The 17,996-nt window shown below is 42.4% G+C and overlaps 1 protein-coding gene across 1 annotated transcript; it reads left to right on the top strand.

Moving 5' to 3' along the window:
- The first annotated feature begins 202 nt into the window (after positions 1-202).
- Positions 203-16,051, top strand: SLC10A1 (solute carrier family 10 member 1). Its single transcript, XM_063092293.1, has 4 exons — positions 203-558; positions 10,007-10,217; positions 14,206-14,384; positions 15,844-16,051. The coding sequence occupies exons 1-4, from the start codon at positions 203-205 to the stop codon at positions 16,049-16,051; spliced, it is 954 nt and encodes a 317-aa protein (XP_062948363.1).
- Positions 16,052-17,996: the final 1,945 nt, after the last annotated feature.

Genomic DNA, 17,996 nt, shown 5'->3' with positions numbered 1-17,996 from the left:
AGCTCTGAGCTGTCTCCCTTTTGGGGCCACAGCCAGAGAAATAGTTCAGCTAGTTGCATAATCCTTCTATTTGCCCAGAGCTACATTTTGTCCAGAAACGCTCTGTCCTGAGAGGTGATTAAAGAAGGCATCCAGCAGGGTCTGGACAAGGAAGAGAGTCAGCAGGAGAACAAGAGGTGGTCTTCCACTGCCTCGTAGGAGGATGTGGGCCCACAATGAGTCGGCCCCGCTCAACTTCACCCTGCCACCCAACTTCGGCAAGCGCCCCACCGACCTGGTGCTGAGTGTCATCCTGGTGCTCATGCTGCTCACTGTCATGCTCTCACTGGGCTGCACCATGGAGTTCAGCAAGATCAAGGCTCACTTCTGGAAGCCGAAGGGGCTGGCCATCGCCCTGGTGGCACAGTACGGCATCATGCCCCTCACTGCCTTTGCACTGGGCAAGGTCTTCCGGCTGACCAACGTCGAGGCACTGGCCATCCTCGTCTGCGGCTGCTCCCCTGGGGGAAACCTGTCCAATATCTTCAGTCTGGCCATGAAGGGGGACATGAACCTCAGGTAGGACTGTGGGTGAGGAGGGAGCAGCGTGGGACAGGGGCCGCATTGTAGATGTCACATCAAGGGGAAGAACTGGGCTAAAGCCAGAGAGGGAATAAGTGGGGCTGGGGTGGATACTAGGGCAGGAAGTAGCTGGCATTTATTGCCAGGAGCTTATGCTGGGCTGGAGGCAGGAGTTGCGGTACATCTTGGCTTAAGCACCAAGCAAAAGGAGCCAAACCGGTCCAGGAGCACCCTGGAGACCTCATTACTCCCAGAGGTGTACAAGGATGGTCTTAAAGCAACACTGATTTAAACCTAAGGAGCCTCTGGAGAAATTCGAGTATACCCGCCTACAATGGTGGGGAAGAAGTCCGCTTTGAGGCCAGAGATATGAACGGGGGCTCTAAAGCCACCAGGGAGATCAAGGTGACTTAGAGCCAAGTGAGCACCTCAGCTTTCTGCAGAGCAGGCAAAAATTTCCAAAAGGTTCTCCCAGTTATCTGGGCATGTGGGATGTCTCTCTTTAACATCCCTCATCTTCCCATCAGATACAGGGACACTTCCAATTAAAGGCACAACCAGGAAGATCCTAGAGTTTCCCGGCACCCATCCAGGTTCTGCTGGGCCCCACCTCAGTCAAACTGGTAGGGAGAAGACCAGCAGTATCCCCTGCCCAAAGCATTCTGAGCAGAAATCAGCAAGGGCTCGCTCCTGAGAGCCAGCCTGTGGTGCTGGCTGGGGGGACTCGAGCCTTGCACGTCTGTCAGAGGACGCCACTTTAGACCTGCTCAGCTCCAGCAGCCTGTGCTGAAGCTGAAGAAAACTTACTAGCAGAAGCTGTTGCTTTTCTCCAAGCCTTGGTCTCAAGCCATTTTCCTCTGGTTCAGTCCTCAGTGGAGATGCTATTCAATGCCAGGCATAGCAGTGGAATTCAGAGTCCATCTGCTGCGGCTGCCAGCATCCTGCCCCTGACCGAAATTTCCTAAGAATACTAACCAAGTGAGAAGGCCCTCCTGGTGATGCAAAGGGACACTGGGATGGATTTGTAAATGAAAAAAATGAGAGTGAGAGTTGGGGTTTACCAGGACCCACCATCTGAGAAGCTATGGGCTCTCTACCCACAATTCAACCCTCAGTGAGGTAGTCGATGGGAACAGAGGCACGGAGGGGTCTTGGCTGGTACAGTCTCCCAAGGGAATATATTTCAATGTTCAGTCACCTCACTGGGAGGAAATTCTGCCCTCTGTCTAATGCAAATCCTTCCTGCTGCAAAGCAAGCCCTTGGTCTTGATGTGGCCTGGGGACATGGCTGGTCACAGCGTCTTTGTCCCAAGAAACCCAGACTATACCTCAATTCCAGTGTAGGAGGGATGCAGGAAGTCAGCATCAGGGAAGGGGTACTCTGAGGGTTTTATGTATTTGTGGAAGAAGCAGAGCCAGTAGGGGGTATGGTATAAACGAGAATGGGAGAGTTTTTAAGCACGAGTGACCAGATGTCCCATTCTCATCAGCCTCTCCAACAATGCCTGCATTTCTGTGGCTCTAGGCTCCATGGAGCCAAGCCTCCAGTGACTCAACAATATGACTCCTCATGCTCTCCTGCTCGGCCCCCTGGCCCAGGCACCTGGGGACTATCACTTCTTCCTAGATTCCACAAGAGATACACTGTACTGGGACAGCCACCTTCTGCTATCAAGCCCTTTCCCCACACACAAACCTCCCATGCACATGAAACCATGCCTCACACCCCACTGGCAAAGCATGAATACCGTCATCTACCATCACATGCTGCTAGACATTGAATTCTAATTTGAGTTCCTCTGGGACAACTTGTTACATGTATTATAACAACGATAATCATACTGATGATAAGAAATAGCCAAGCACTGCGCTGAACACTTTACCCGGATAAGAACATGTCATCCCTTTCTGAACCTTTGGAGGAGGTGCTGTGACCAGCCACATTTAGAGATGAGGACAGCGAGTCTTAGAGAGGTGAATACATCTGTTCAAGGCCTGGGTGGCTTTAGCCTGTGCTTTTATGCAGCTATCTTCAGGTGTCCATACACAGGGAAAGTTGCTGGAGGCTGCCTACCAGCCTCAGAAACACGGTCCCCTCTAATCAGGACAGATGCCACTTGTCTCATCAGCGGGAATTCTGTGAGAGCGGGAGCCCCCAGCCACTACTCCTGCTTTTCAAAAGAAGGTAGAATCTTCAGTTTTTTGTGTGAAATCTCCAAATCTTTAAATGTTGGAAACTCATTCAGGTATTTTTAAAAGTTGTGCAAACCAAAAAATACATGTTAAAGGCCCCAGCTTGAGGCCTCTCCTGAAGCACAACACTCTACTATGTCCCATTTAGAGTTGGGAGGAATTGTTAAGACACGGATTCCATTTTACACATGAAGAGGCAAAAGTCCAGAGACTTGCCAAAGGTTTCCCAGAAATTGTGGGAAAGTTGTGTCCAGACCCAGCCCAGGGCTCTCTCCCTCTGGCTATTCTGCCTCACAGCTGGAGTGAGTCTGGGGACAGCCTGCTATCACAGGAGGCCAGAGCTCCAGGCGCTCCCCTCAAGGCAGCCAGGCACGGCAGCTCCTTTCTCCAGGATACCACTAGACAAGCCCCCCCAAAATGTAGGTGACACATAGGCAAGACAAAATGTCCTCAAAGTTGAGGTGAGCTTGGCTTGTCAGGGACAAAGGAGGGAGTGCCTGGGGGAACTGGCCTCCTTTACTGCCCTTGCTGCCCCTCAGACTCATCAGTTCCCCCCACCACCACCAACCCCAGGCTCACTGCAGAGACCAGAGCCAATGGCTGTGGGGACAACAGGTTTGGACACACCCCAAGGATTCTCACAGTCTCCCCACCAGATGTAGGAAGCCTAACCAGGACAAGATGGAGCCACTGGTGTTCCCAGAAGTTTCCCACTTCACCAGAGACTCTGCCGAGTCCCTTTACAGCTCGCTCAGCTTCTGCCTCCAATCCTTCCTTTGGCAGGAGATCAAACCCAGCACCTCAAACAGGATGTACAGATGTCCAACACCAGGGTCTATGTGGTGCTCTTAGAACTTAAGCAGGAAGAAAAGATAAAAAACCAAATTTGGGGCCGCTCGGTTAGCTCAGTTGGTTAGAGTGTGGTGCTGATAACACCAAGGTCAAGGGCTCGGATCCCCATACTGGTCAGCTGCCAAAAAAGAAAAAAACAAACAAGCAAACCAAATGTGCTCCTTTCCTCCCGAGAGGGAGCCAGGCCCACAATGTTACCATGGTTCCAATCTCAGGACCTAGAGTCTGGAAAAGTCACCTCCTGTCCCTGTCCCTGAGTATAAACTGAGGATCACAACAGTCACAGATGCCAACAGGTTAGGAGATTGGTGTCCCTGACCAGCCCCCAGCACCTGTGCACGTGGAGGGAGCACCCTAGGGGTCTGGTAACAGGGCTCGCACATACCCAAGTGGACAAGGCATGCCGAGTCCAAGAGCAAACTCCAAAATTCCTGCCACACGAAGCCAAAGTAAGCATGACTCCTCTGCTCTAGAACACCAAAGCAAACACACAAGCATGTGGCTTTTCTCCTACGAAGAGATCAATAGCTAGCACTGAATCCCCTTGTATGACCCTCCCCCATCTCATTCCCCTCTACCGCACCCCAAAGGGAGCGCCTCCTGGAATGTGGTGCTCAGCATTTCTATGGACCCTTTTAAATGATTATCACCTATATATCTATCCATAAACATGATATACTGTTGTAATTGCATATTTTTAAATTTTATATAAACAGTATCATATTGTCCATATCATTTGAAAGCTTGCTATTTTTGAGATATAGGCATGTAAATAAAATAGCTACTTCTTGCATTCGAACTGGTGTATAGTTTGCTTTATCCATTCTCTTGTTGTCAGACATTTACGTGGATTTCATGTCTTGCTTCTGTAACATCTCGTGCATGTCCCCCTGCGCTCACCTTTGACAGCACGTACAATAAAAGCAGGACTGCTGCTGGTGGGACTCACATCATTAACAAAGTAGTTGTTCCACTTTACGCTTCCCCTAGCAGTGTATGAGGATCCCTGTTTCTCCATATCTTCATCTATATTTGGAATTGTCACTTTTAAATTGTTGCCCACTGATGAGTTCGAAATGGATCATGGTGGTTTTAAATTTGATTTCATGAGAGGTCTAGCACCTTTTCGTGTGTTTATTAGCCATTTGGGTGTCCTGTTCTGGAAATGTTACGTCCTTTGCCTGTTTTTCTAAAGGATTGTTTTGTTTTGTTTTATTATTATTAATTTGTAAAGTTATTTGTTGTTTATATATGTTACAACAGTCTATTCACAGTTTGGAGCTTGTCTTTACACTTTAATGATGATGCCTTGTAATATGGAGTGCTAATTTAATCAAATTCACTAATATTTTTCCTTGATTTTTTTGTTTGGGGGGGGTTCTTTAAGAAGTCCTTTACTATCTTCAAGGTTACAGAGGCATTCCTCTATATTCTCTTTTAAAAGTTTTAAAAGTTTGCTTTTCACATAAAGATCCTCAATCAACCTAAACTTACTTTTATGTAAGGTGTGATCTAATTTTATCTTTTCCGTACAAATGAAGAAAATTTCCAACATCACTGAGTGAATGTTTCTTCAGTGATTTGTTATGCCACCTCTCTCATAAATCAAACAAGCATGAGTTTGTGTATGGGATCTCTCTTCTCTTGTGTTAGTCAATGTGGCTATCCTCGCACCAGTGACACATTTTCTTAATGATAATAACTTTATAATAAGTCTTGATATCTGAAAGGTAAATCTTCTATCTTGTTCTTGAAAACTATGTTAGCTATTCTTAGTTTTTTACTTTTACTTGAATTTTAGGATCAGCTTTCAAGTCTACAAAAAACACTCTGGAATTTTGATTAAATTTGCATATTTATACATAAACTAGAGACCATCTTTGTAATGTTGAGTCTTCCCATCCATGAATACGGTATAGCTTTTCTTTTACTTAGGCCTTTTTGAAGTTTCATGATTTCTTCCATAAAGATCTTACATGTCTCTTTTAGATTTATTTCTAAGTATTTTGTGGTTTTTGTGAATATTATTGCTTTTTAAAAAAATGTATTTGCTAATTATTTATTCCCAGTATTATAAGGTCCTAAATTATTTTTTATATTGCTAATGTATTTAGAACCTCATGGTTTCTCTTACTAGTTATAATGGAAATTCACTTGGATTTGCTCTGTGGACAATCCTATCTCTGGCAAAAAATTAAAGTTTAGTTTTTCTTTTCCCAAAAAATTAAAGTTTAGTTTTAATTTTTCTATTTCTTGTTTCTTCTGTGCTAGTGAGGGCCTTTATATAGTATAATTTATAAAAGAGGTGATGATAACAGGTACCCTCATTTTATTTCTCGTTAGAGGAAATCCTTCTAATTTTTCACCACTAAATTTAATGTTTGTTGTAGATTTTTAATAGATCCCATTTTCAGATTAAGGAATTTCCATTCTATTTTATCATGTAACAACATTAAATTTTGTTAAACGAATTTTTCTGAATCTATGAAATTATCATACCATTTTTTAATCTGATAGTATAGTGACATATAATAGCTTATCTAATGTTAAACCATTCTAACTCATCTCGTTCATTGTACTACTTTTTTAAAAAGCATTAGCTAGATTCATTTGCTAATATTTTACTTATGATTTTTGCTTCTATTTTCTTCTATGTTCTCTTTGCTTCTATGAGAGAGGCTCCTAATTTTCCTTTCTCGTATTATCCTTTTTCAGCTTTAATTCCAAGATTATACTAGCCTTACACAACAAAGTGGGGCATGTTCCCTTTTTATATCATCTGGAAAGGTTTATATAATATTGGGAAATTCTGCACATTGGATGTTTAGTTGCTCTACTGTAAAACAATACAGGTCAGGTGGGGCTCCAGGGGATAGGTTTTGAACTACTTATTAGATGTCTTCAATGATTCTAAGTTGATTTGATTTTTGGTTTCATATTGACTTGGTTTTTGTAGGCTATACTTTCCGTGAAATTGTCTATTTAATCTACAATGAAAATGAAAGTATTAAAATGTCCTTAGTTTCTTTTATGACTTTTTAAAATCTTTATTGTATCTGTACTTATGATATTTTTCATTTTAATATCATCAACTTGTGCCATCTCTTCTTTTCCTTGATCTGTCTTGCCAGAGGCATCTATTTAAACTTTTTAAAGAATCTGTTCTTGGTTTTCTTGATCCTCTTTTAATTTACATAATTTTAAATTTTTTTTCTCATCTCTTTTTCTTCCTTCTACTTTCATTAGGTTTGTTTTTTCTCTTCCTAACTTCTTGAGTAACTCATTAGTTTTTATTTTGCTTAACTCATTTTTAGTCTTTTTCAATATAAATATTTAAGGCTATCAATTGCCCTCTAACAATTGCTTTAGGTGCTCCCCACGTTTTTGAATTACTTTTTATTGAGATATAATTCATATACCATAAAACTCACCCTTTGAAAGTGTACAAATCATTGGTTTTTAGTATATCCCCAAGGCTGTGCAACTACCAGTTATCAAATTTCAGAACATTCTCATCACCCCAAAAAGAAACTCCATACCATTATCAGTCTGTCTCCATTACTCTCTCTCCCTCCAGCTCTTGGCAACCAATAATCTACTTCTCTCATTTTGGGCTTTTTTGTTTGGTAGCTGACTGGCATGGGGATCTGAACCTTTGATCTTGGTGTTACAAGGCTGTGCTCTACTTTCTGTCTCTATGGACTTCATATAAATGGAAGCATTCAGTATGTGACCTTTTGTGTTTTGGCTTCTTTCACTTAGCATAATATTTTCAAGCTTTATCCACGTGGTAGTACCTACCTCATTTCTTTTTGTGATTCAATAATATTCTATTGTATGGATATACTATATTGTGCTTATCCATTTATTCACTCTATGGACATTTGGGCTGTTTCCATCTTCTGACTAGTATGAATAATGCTATGAACATTCATAGACAAGTTTTTGTGTGAACACGTTTTCAGTTCTCCTGGATATATACCTAAGAGTGGAATTGCTGAAACATATGGTAACTCTATGTTTAAACTTTTTGAAAAACTCCTTTCCAAGCCAAAATTATGCATTCCCACCAGCAGTGTATGAGGATTACAAATTCTCCACATCCTAACACTTGTTATTGTCCATCTATTTTTATTATAACCACGCCAGTGTGTGTAAAGTGATATGTCATTGTGGTTTTGATTTGCATTTCCCCAATAAGTAATAATGTTGAGCACCTTTTCATGTGCTTATTGGACATCTGTATGTTTTCCTTGGATAAGTGTCTATTCAAATCTTTTGCCCATTTTTTTAGTTATTATTGCATTGTAAGAGTTTTCCACATATTCTGAATACTAGACCCTTATCAAATATATGACTTACAACTATTTTCTCCCGTTCTCCGAGTTGTGTTTTCACTTTCTTAATGGGACCCTTGAAAACACAAAAGTTCAATTTTAATGAGGTTTGACTTTTAATGAAGACCTGTTTCTTCTTTTGCTGATTGTGCTTTTGGTGTCATTATCTACAAAACCATTGCTTAATCCAAAGTCACCTCTCCACATGATTTTGTTTTGTCAGCTGGCCAATGAGGTTATTTGAACCCTTGACCCTGGTGTTATAAAATCTCACTCTAAGCAACTGAGCTAATCAGCCAGCCCCACACATTTTTTAATATGTATTTTATTATTACTTTATCTTCTTTCTTCCACCATGATTTCATATTTGATCCATGAGATAATTAGCCCCCAACACCCCCATGATCCTTCTATTATTGATTTCTCAGTTTCAACGTTCCTCCTTTTCCACGCCTAAGACCTCAATTCTGGATCCTCCCTTGGGCATGAAAACCTAAGCCTCCATATTACCAACACCAGCACTTCACTCCCTGCCCCTCCATACAGTGCAGCTTCAGCTTGAGTTTACCCAGTACTTTGCACTTTGTTTCAGGTCCCTGGGTACCTCCCTTAATTTCTTACAAGCTCAAATATGTTTTTAAGTGTTCTGGGTGTTCATAAAGGGAGGGTTTCCCTATTTAGGCCACAATATTCTTTGAAGGCTTCTCCTCACCTCTGACAGCTCATTGCGACGAACACCTCTACCTATTGCTGTTTTGATGGCTCTGCTCTGGAACCTTTGATCTGGGCTGTACTTGATGTTCATTTAAGCCATATTCCACCTCTATGGAAATAATGAAGAAGTGTAGATAGAAGATAGGGCTGTGGGGGGAAGGGAAACACACTAGGGTACTTTTCTGGGGTCTTGCCAAACCCTCACCTTCCACCTTCCCACTAGAATGAAAGCCAGAGCCATATATTGTTAATGTGAGCACAAGTGCAAGGAGATTCTCTAGCAGCTTCATTCTCTCAGTTGGCCTTTCTGAATGGCCTCTCCCTAGACAGGGTCCTGGGACTAACAATATACTAGATTTCAAATGGAAAAAGCAAATAGGACAAGTAGGATACAAATCAGAGCTGGGAGGATATATCACTCAGGCTCTGAGTCTCGCTATTTTCTTTTTGTTTTTTTCTTGTTTTATCGATTTATTTTACATAATGTAAGTATGAACCAGGAAGTAAAGAACATGAGAATATCAGTGTTGGGACTGGAATACTACCTAATATACAAAGCGGGTCAGACCAGGTTACCTTGTCATTTATTCAACAGTGGGTAACTGTTGCTGTCTCTTCTACTGCTCCACCATTATGGTCCTTTAATTATTGTTTCTCCTGCTTGGCTGCTATTGATTTTTAGTCTTTCTAATCAGGACCTCTGTCTACTGCTTTGTCTTCGTAGATTTTTCGGCTTCTGCCTGAACATCACTCCCATGCCACCCATTCCCAAAGACCAAGTGCTGTGTCACTGTGTCTCACATTCACACTCCCCAAGAGGTAAAATACATCTGAGGTAGTTAATCTTTATTATCTCAGTCAGACGTAGCTACTACATCTAGCTATTCCCTATGCTCTAAGCCAGACATTTAGCAACGTTGGGCCAGGTTCTATTCCATGATTCAATGGGCTATAGTCAGGGTGATGGGATTACACAGTTTTTTTCCAAAAATGAGCTGTGCATATGGCAGATGTTCAAAGCAAAAAGAGTTCAATTACAGAGTAGGAGATCAGAATGGCTTCCTCCACAATAATGCACAGGGATTGAAGCAGTTGGACAGGCCTGGGTTCAAATACTGCCTCAGCCATTTACTACCTGTGTGATTTGGGGCAAGTCATAACTCTTCTAGTCCCCAGCTTCCTTATCAGCAAAAAGGAGATTGTATACTTACTGCATATAGCCATTGGGAAAAGGAAATGAAGCAATGTGTTTAAAGCATTTAGCACAGTGCCTGGCACACAGCAGGCATTCAACAAGAGTCTGTATTAATGGGCTCTCTCTCTTCACTCTTCCCATGTCTCCCACTCAGCATCGTGATGACCACCTGCTCCACCTTCTTTGCCCTGGGCATGATGCCTCTCCTCTTATACGTCTACTCCAGGGGGATCTATGAGGGGGACCTGAAGGACAAGGTGCCCTATGGAGGCATCATGATATCCCTGATCCTGGTTCTCATTCCTTGCACCATAGGGATCGTCCTCAAATCCAAACGGCCACAATATGTACCCTACCTCATCAAGGTAAGAACTTGTGGGTCCTGTCTTAGACAGCAACATGGGAAGGGAGCATGAACACCACTGTCATCTCAGTGTATGGCTGAAGCAAGTCATTTGCCTTTATCTGCATCTGTTTCCTTCCTTGATTAAAAAAAAAAAAAAAAGTCTACTATTGGTAAACCTACTACTTCATGGGATTGCAATGTACATGGGAATACTTCCAAAAAGTTGGGAGAAGAAGGTAAAAACACCATACCCAACTATAAGGTATAATTATTATTTTAATAATAAAATTAAACTTGTGGGGCCGGCCTGTGGCTCACTTGGGAGAGTGTGGTGCTGACAACAAGGGTTAAGATCCCCTTACCGCTCATCTTTTAAAAAAACAACAAAAAAACTTGTATTGTGCTCCTACTAAATGCTAAGTTTTATGCTATGTACTCTGAGGATTCACTGTGCTCAGAGTTTGATATTTGCAGCAAGAGAAATAACAGATCAGAAACAAGATCCAACAACTTGGATCTTGTACAAGCCCATCTTCCCACCTGTTGGAAGGCATGGAAAAGTCATTCCTTCTTCTGCCCATGCCTGATACCTCACCTCAGCTTTGGATTCCATCTCCTCTCCATGCTCGCTTCTCAGAAACCTCCTTTTACTAATTATGCTGCCTCCCCGAAAGACTCCCCCCTCATTCTCATTTCTAAAACATCTCTGTATTGGTTTCTCATGACCTGCACTACTACAGGTTCACATCTCTCCCAACTTTAAAAAATAAAAAAATCCCCCACTGGGATTTTGAGTGCGACCCACCTCCCATCCCAACTTGTAACACCTCTCTTTGCTCTCCTTCCTAGCCAGGCTTCAGGAAAATTCCCTTCACACACACACACCTGCTCCCATCAATCCACTTCCTTTGAGCACCTTGCACTTCCACCATGCTGCCTACAGAACTCTCACTTGGTGACCAGAACCTCAACAATTGGTCCCGGTTATCTAAATCTCTCTCCTCTCCTCATCTCCCACCCACCCAGCATCTTGATGACCACCTCTGCTCTTTCTTTGCCAAATCCAATGGACATTTCTCAAGCCTTCCTTGACCTTTTAGAAGCATTTGAAATTAGCCACTGCCTCCTTCTCAAAAGCCTTCTCCTTCAGCTTCAGTGACTCTGGGCTTTCCTACCACCTCTCTGCCACTTCTTTCCAGACTCCCTTGTGAGTTCCTCTGGGAAAAGTTACTTCTCTGCACTCAGTCCAAGCTTACAGCTTTTATTGCTCTAGCCCAGGATCTCCCCACCACAGATATGGTCCATCTCAAGTCTGCAACTACCATCTACACACTGATGACTTCCAGAACAGTATAGTATCTTCAGCCTCAACTCTCTCCTGCATCCAGAATCCATTTATTAAATGCCAGGTCTTTCTACCTGAATATACCTCAGACATTTAAACTCAGTGTCTCTTCAACTAAAATCTTTTTCCCAAGCCTGCTCCTGCCCTCCTCCCCCTGTGAGAGTATGTGGCATTCCATATGCCCAAATGCCTGAGCCAAAAACTGAAAAGTCCTTCTCCATGCCCCCTCTCCATCCCCACTCACAGTCACCTAATCAATGACCCGTGATTCCTCCTCCTGTTGCTTGAATCCATCTATTACTCTCCATCCTTACCTTCACTGCTTTCATTCAGGCCACCATCCTTTCACTAAACTAAAACAGCTGACTCCATGAGCCAGTTTTAACCTGAGGGTGGGGCTGTAAAGACAAACTTTTTTTTTTTTTATTTATAGATGACCGGTAAGGGGATCTCAACCCTTGGCTTGGTGTTGTCAGCACCACGCTCAGCCAGTGAGCAAACCGGCCATCCCTATATAGGATCCGAATGCGTGGCCTTGGTGTTATCAGCACCGCACTCTACCGAGTGAGCCACGGGCCGGCCTGTAAAGACAACCTCTTATCATGTCACTCCACTGCTTAAAGCCCCTCATTAGTTCCTTACTCCCCTCCAGGATAAAGTTTAAACTCCTTAATGTGGCTCCTCAGGCCTTTCTTGATTTGGTCTCAGCTCTTTTCTCTTTGCACATGCCCTTACCTTCACCTGGAACACTCTCCTTCCCAATTCCCAACCCACTTGCCATCTTTCACTGGGCTCACTCCTACTCACCCTTCAAGTCTCAACACAAATAGCACCTCCTCCAGGAAGCCTACCTTAATCCCCCAAGCCTGGGTACGATGCTTGTCCTATTTGCTCCCATAGCACCAAACACCTGCCAACATTTGTAGCAGTTATCACCCTGTATTATAAATACTTGTCCAATTTCATTCCCTACTCACCCATAAGTTTCTCAAGAAGCGAAGACCATAAGGCTATGTCTCAATTAACACTGAATCCACAGCACCTATCACAGTGCCCCCATGACTAATGCCTGAGAAGAAAAAGATGAAGAGCAAGTCCTGTCCGCTATTGTCTCTTGCACACAACAGCAGAAAAAAAGAAACAGTTGTGCCCATCATCTCATTTATCCAAGACAGTGTATAGGAATAAAAAAATCATAGAATATAAAAATGTGAAGTGAACCCCGATATCATTTAATGCAACTTTTACCTCCTCCATTTTCAGGTGGGAAAACCAGGGGCCAGAATCCCAAGTTCACACTACTAACAACTGATAAGAGAACATATGTCTCCTTTTCACCTCAGAGTAGCTTTAAAAGAATTCTCCTGAGGATGCAAAAAGCAGAATCTCAGATTTTAAAGCTAGAAAAGGCTGGCTGGTTGTGCAGTGCTGATTACACCAAGGTCAAGTGTTCAGATCCCCTTAGCAGCCAGATATCAAAAAAAAAAAAAAAAAGCTGGAAAGGCCTTCAAGATAAAGTTTAGTCTCCTGCCTTATTCCTGTTTTGCAGATAGAGTAACTGAGGCCCAGCGAAGTTACTTGGCAGAACCAGAATTATCAACCAGTCTCCTGTTCCTGTCGTGTTGTGTTGCACATCCACTACTCAATGCCACAGTGAAAAGTTTGAATGACCCAGGAACGTTAAAAAGGTTAAGACATCCCTGGGCTAGAAAGACAGGGACCAGTAACAAGGGACTACATAAAAGGTGATCTACAAAACCCAGACATACCTTGGACCCATTTTACCTATGGCTACATCTCCAGGGTTAAACAACTTTAAGGTCGGCAGCTCCATTTGCTTATCATGTACTCCCAAACTGGAATCACTCCTGTGACGATGCAGAGGTTGGACCTGCATTGTTTCCGATGATGTCACCCAATACATTTCTGAAGTTTCTTTTCGGAACTTTCTTCATATCCAATTTGCAGGTCACTTAAGAAAGCTTGTCCCTTAACGGTTACACATCATTTTGGATATAAAACTACATCACTAGGCTTGATCATCCACCCTGTTTACCAGCTTCGCTTCAAATGAAGTCTTGGCAATTTCCAGAAGTCAAGTTCATCCTAAAACAGATGAAGCCCCTACCTGTAGTAGAGGTATTTTGAGACAAGTAGAAGTTCTGATGAGTTCCAAAATATTTGGAACAATGACAATATTGTAGGAATGTGTATCCCAGCTCCAAAAATAATTACTTTAAAACTTTTAATTTACAATATCCACTTTGCAGGAGGCCTGAACAGTCTCACTCCTTCAGAGCTATAGCACTTCACTGAAAATCTGCTACCCAGATGTGTCAAAAGAGAAAGTTGTGGGCTGATCAGTTGATTAGTAGAGCACAGCCTTATAACGCCAAGATTGTGGATTTGGATACCCCCAAAAAGTAGACGTTGTACTTGACTGTTTTCAGTTATCAAAGTATTAATCAGTTTTCTGTCCTCCAAGCTTCCTAGCTAATAAGAAATCCAAAAAGACGACATAGGTCTTTTATATTCCCTTCCACTTCAAACACATTTTTTATTAAAGTGTTTTCCACCTCCAATACCCCACCTGTGCTTCCACACTTCTTTCTCCCCATTCCCCACCCTTCTAATTGCCTTTTCCTCTTGTCCTCGTGCCTAGGGAGGGACAATCACCGTCGTCTTGTGTTCTGTGGCCATCACAGTCCTCTCCGCCATCAATGTGGGCAAAAGCATCATGTTTGTCATGACACCGCACTTGCTGGCCACCTCCTCCCTGATGCCTTTTATCGGCTTCCTGCTGGGCTACATTCTCTCCTTTCTCTTTCGCCTTAACGGACGGTAGGTATTACTTTAGGTCCCACTGTCTCATGGGCTTCATTCTTGTCCAGGTCTCTCAGGATAAGGGTAAGGGGACAGGAACCAAAGACCTGGGCAAGGTATTTTCCTAGCATTATGTTCAAATGCACTAACTGAACAAGAAACTTTGGACTGTGAGAAATATTGAGGGGAGAAAGTATTACAAGGGCTAGAAACATAAATTAAATCCAGATACCAAAGGCATCTAATCAAAACAGCAACAGCTGATGGCAATGTACCCCCCTCCAGAGCCTAGGTTCCATCTCCAGCCCAACTCTCTGATAGTTAATGGCACCAGGATAGCTTCAAGTCTTTGTGACAAACGTTGATAATACTCTTCCTTTTCCCACTTTCCCTCCTTTTCTGCCTAGGCAAGGACACTGTTGGGTGACAGCTCTATTATGTGGCACTCAGAGCTGAAATAGCTGTGGACCTCAGCTACAGTCCAATTGACAAACACAGCTGCTACTTTGGGGGAACAGTTTGAGGGCATGGTGTGGGAACATCAAGCACCCTGTCTATACAGAGTAGTGGAGGACTTTTCCTCTCCCAGCCATAGTAGACATATACTGACAAAGGAGTCAATAAATAGCACCCCTCCCTCCAAAAAGCTGAACAAATTACTGTAGGATATAATACATGATATAATAAGTACTAAAGTTGCCAATGACCACTCAGTCATGTTAACTCTCACTAAAAGACCATAATAAACAGCCACAATACAAAGTGCCATCACAGTAGACTTCCTAATGAATGCGCTTTTTTTAAAAAAATAGGTAACCGTTTTAATATGCTAAGGTGCAATCAATGAATTAAATGAGCGTTCATTAAATGTAAACACCCCACTCTTCAAGCCATAAAATGGAAAACAAAACCAAGAAAATGTGTTCCATAGATAGTAAGGCTATCAAGATCAGGTTTTTGTTTTTAGTCATTGCATGTTTTCGTGTTAGAGGTCTAAGGCAGAAATTTAGGAACAGGACAAGATCCCGGACATTTCAGGCAGACTATTTTCCACTGTATATTGAAACAAACTATTTCTACTATATTTTCTACTGTATTTGTCCTATAAGCAAATGAATGATACTGGCTCACACTTTCCTTTCATTCCTCACCAGCCAGACATTTCTCTAAATTTTAATTTGGCAATCCTACAAAAGCAGACAAATCACTGATTTCCAAACTATCCAAAAAGCTCTCATAAAAACTTCCTGACATGAACCTACTAGTCACCATCCTCCTCACGGCCAGATTAGTGTTATGAGACAGGGGTACTAGACTTTTCCTGAACCCATGTGCATTCCACACACCTGGCTCCCTTCCATCTTCCTATGCTGGACTGTCCAGTGGGCCAAGCGGGAAGGAGGGGAAGGGCAAGCAAAGTTACTCCCTCACGTCCCTTTTATGAGTGCATACAGGGTTGGTTTTTTCACTTATACAGGTGCAGACGCACTGTCAGCATGGAGACTGGATGCCAAAATGTTCAACTCTGTTCCACCATCCTCAACGTGACCTTTCCCCCTGAAGTCATTGGACCACTTTTCTTCTTTCCTCTCCTCTATATGATCTTCCAGCTTGTAGAAGGGCTCCTCATCATCGCCATCTTTCGGTGCTATGAGAAAATCAAGCTCCAAAAGGGTGAATATTGAATCATCCCCTCTTTGAGTTAGGCTCCTATATTGGACCTGAGCCTACCCACAAACAAGTTTGTAGCAGGACCTTTTTGGATGGGGCTTTAATTCTTATCAAATCATTAGAAACCAGACAGCACCAAAAGTGTACAAGAATCCCTAAAGAGCCAAGGCTACTTCCATTTACTGCATTCAGTTTCTGCCTTTTAGATGGTATAATAAAGCAAGCTGCAGATAGTTTGCCTCATAGGACTGAGACAATTTTGGCTGCTTTGTCTAAGTGGGGAGACCATTTCCTCAGTATAGCTGCCTCAGACATTAGACAGTTCTAAGATATTAGCGGTGTGAAAGGCCTCTCCTCACATGCGTTCAGGAAGTGTTTTTTAGGACTAGGTTCTCAAGTCCTGAAACCAAGTCAGAAACCCAGCACAACTGGCACCCCATATAAGGGAAAACGCAAAATCAAAAAAAGGATTCAACTCTGATTATACAGTAAACCAATTTTAAGCATAAGCTACTTAAATAGTGACTACCACACTATAAATTAATGATTTATACTTTAATCTGATAACTGCACAAATAGAGCACCTTTTCTAAAATGGTATTTCATTTCCTTCAAAATACAATCAAACCTCAAGAAGAGTCCCCTCCTCAAAGTGCACTTTAACCCCACATATCTTTTTATTCTTCCTAATCACTTACCCAAATCCTTCAACTGCCTTGATTTCCCATTAACTTAATTGAGGACCCCCCTTCAAGACTTTTGCTAGACCTTGGGAATTGTGATTTACACCCCAGGAAAAGCACACTATTTTCCCTACAGCGTGTTATGTTATGAATTCGTTATGTAATACTAGCAAGCGCAAATTCTCTCTTGGCAGTTAGCTAAGATATAATCTTGATTATCCAGCAGTCAGAAAGAAACCAATAGATGACTGACCATACTCCAAAAGCACTTATAAACTTTGGTTCAAAACCACAGTGGAACTATGGAAAAGTCTAGTCTGACGCTTACCTGAGACCAACTAAAAAGATGTTACCCAGTGAAGTTCCCACCCTCTTACCAAAAATAAATAATTAAAAAATGAATGAATGAATGAGACATTTGTAGGTGAACAATCAACGAGGTTCCCAGGTTTGAGATTTTAGTCCCAGAAATGCCTGAACTGCCCTCAAAGGGCAATACTCTGAATCTTTAGTTTCCAAGACCTAAAAAGAACTGCCTTCACAATACACCTCTGAGAACCCAGTAGAGCAAAACTCCAGATAAGTCAAAGCAACTTCTCTCTTTGGAACTAATACTCCCAAGCAGCTATTCTCAGGATGAAGAATGTATCAAAAAAGTTTTTGTTCTTTTGACCCCTGAACTCACTACAGAGATGGGAGAACACAGAAGGTGAACCCCGACTCCTGTCTTCAAAGCTCCTCACCACCTCTATCTACACTGGCAGGAAAGGGGGTAAACCAATGCATGGGAGAAGGGGAGGGAAAAGAGTTTGGGAACTCTCCAAGTTAGACTTCCCTAAAGCTCTTTTCCTCCCTGCCCTTCCTCCTCACTCCCAGAATGCAAGTTGTCTTTGCCTGCATAAACTCAGCTCCCCCATTGTTTTACTGCATGTAAAAAGAAGTGGGAGGTGAGAAAATAAAGACTTGATAGTCTGCTAATTTATTAGGCCTTTTACTACTACTACTACCATTAGGGGAGACTGAGTAAAGCAAATCTTTCCCCAGAATTTAAGAGTAAATCATGGAAGAAGAGATGATAAAGACAGAAAATACATATATAGCATACCCTTGGGGTAAACTAGCACTTTTGTATTTTTCAGAATGAGCAAGCCTTGTATTACTGTTGTTCTCCCTCCACACCTTTAACCATTTTTAATTTTACAGATAAAACAAAAATGATTTACACAGCTGCCGCAACTGAAGAAACAATTCCAGGTACCCTGGGAAATGGTACAAC

The sequence above is a fragment of the Cynocephalus volans genome, chromosome 3 (assembly GCF_027409185.1).
Source record: "Cynocephalus volans isolate mCynVol1 chromosome 3, mCynVol1.pri, whole genome shotgun sequence".
NCBI lineage: Eukaryota > Metazoa > Chordata > Mammalia > Dermoptera > Cynocephalidae > Cynocephalus > Cynocephalus volans.
This window is presented reverse-complemented; position numbering and strand designations above follow the sequence as displayed.

Coding starts and splice junctions, on each gene's coding strand:
- SLC10A1 (XM_063092293.1), top strand. CDS start 203: ATGTGGGCCCACAATGAGTCGGCCCCGCTCAACTTCACCCTGCCACCC. Junction 559..10,006: donor AAGGGGGACATGAACCTCAG/GTAGGACTGTGG, acceptor TCTCCCACTCAG/CATCGTGATGACCACCTGCT. Junction 10,218..14,205: donor ATGTACCCTACCTCATCAAG/GTAAGAACTTGT, acceptor CCTCGTGCCTAG/GGAGGGACAATCACCGTCGT.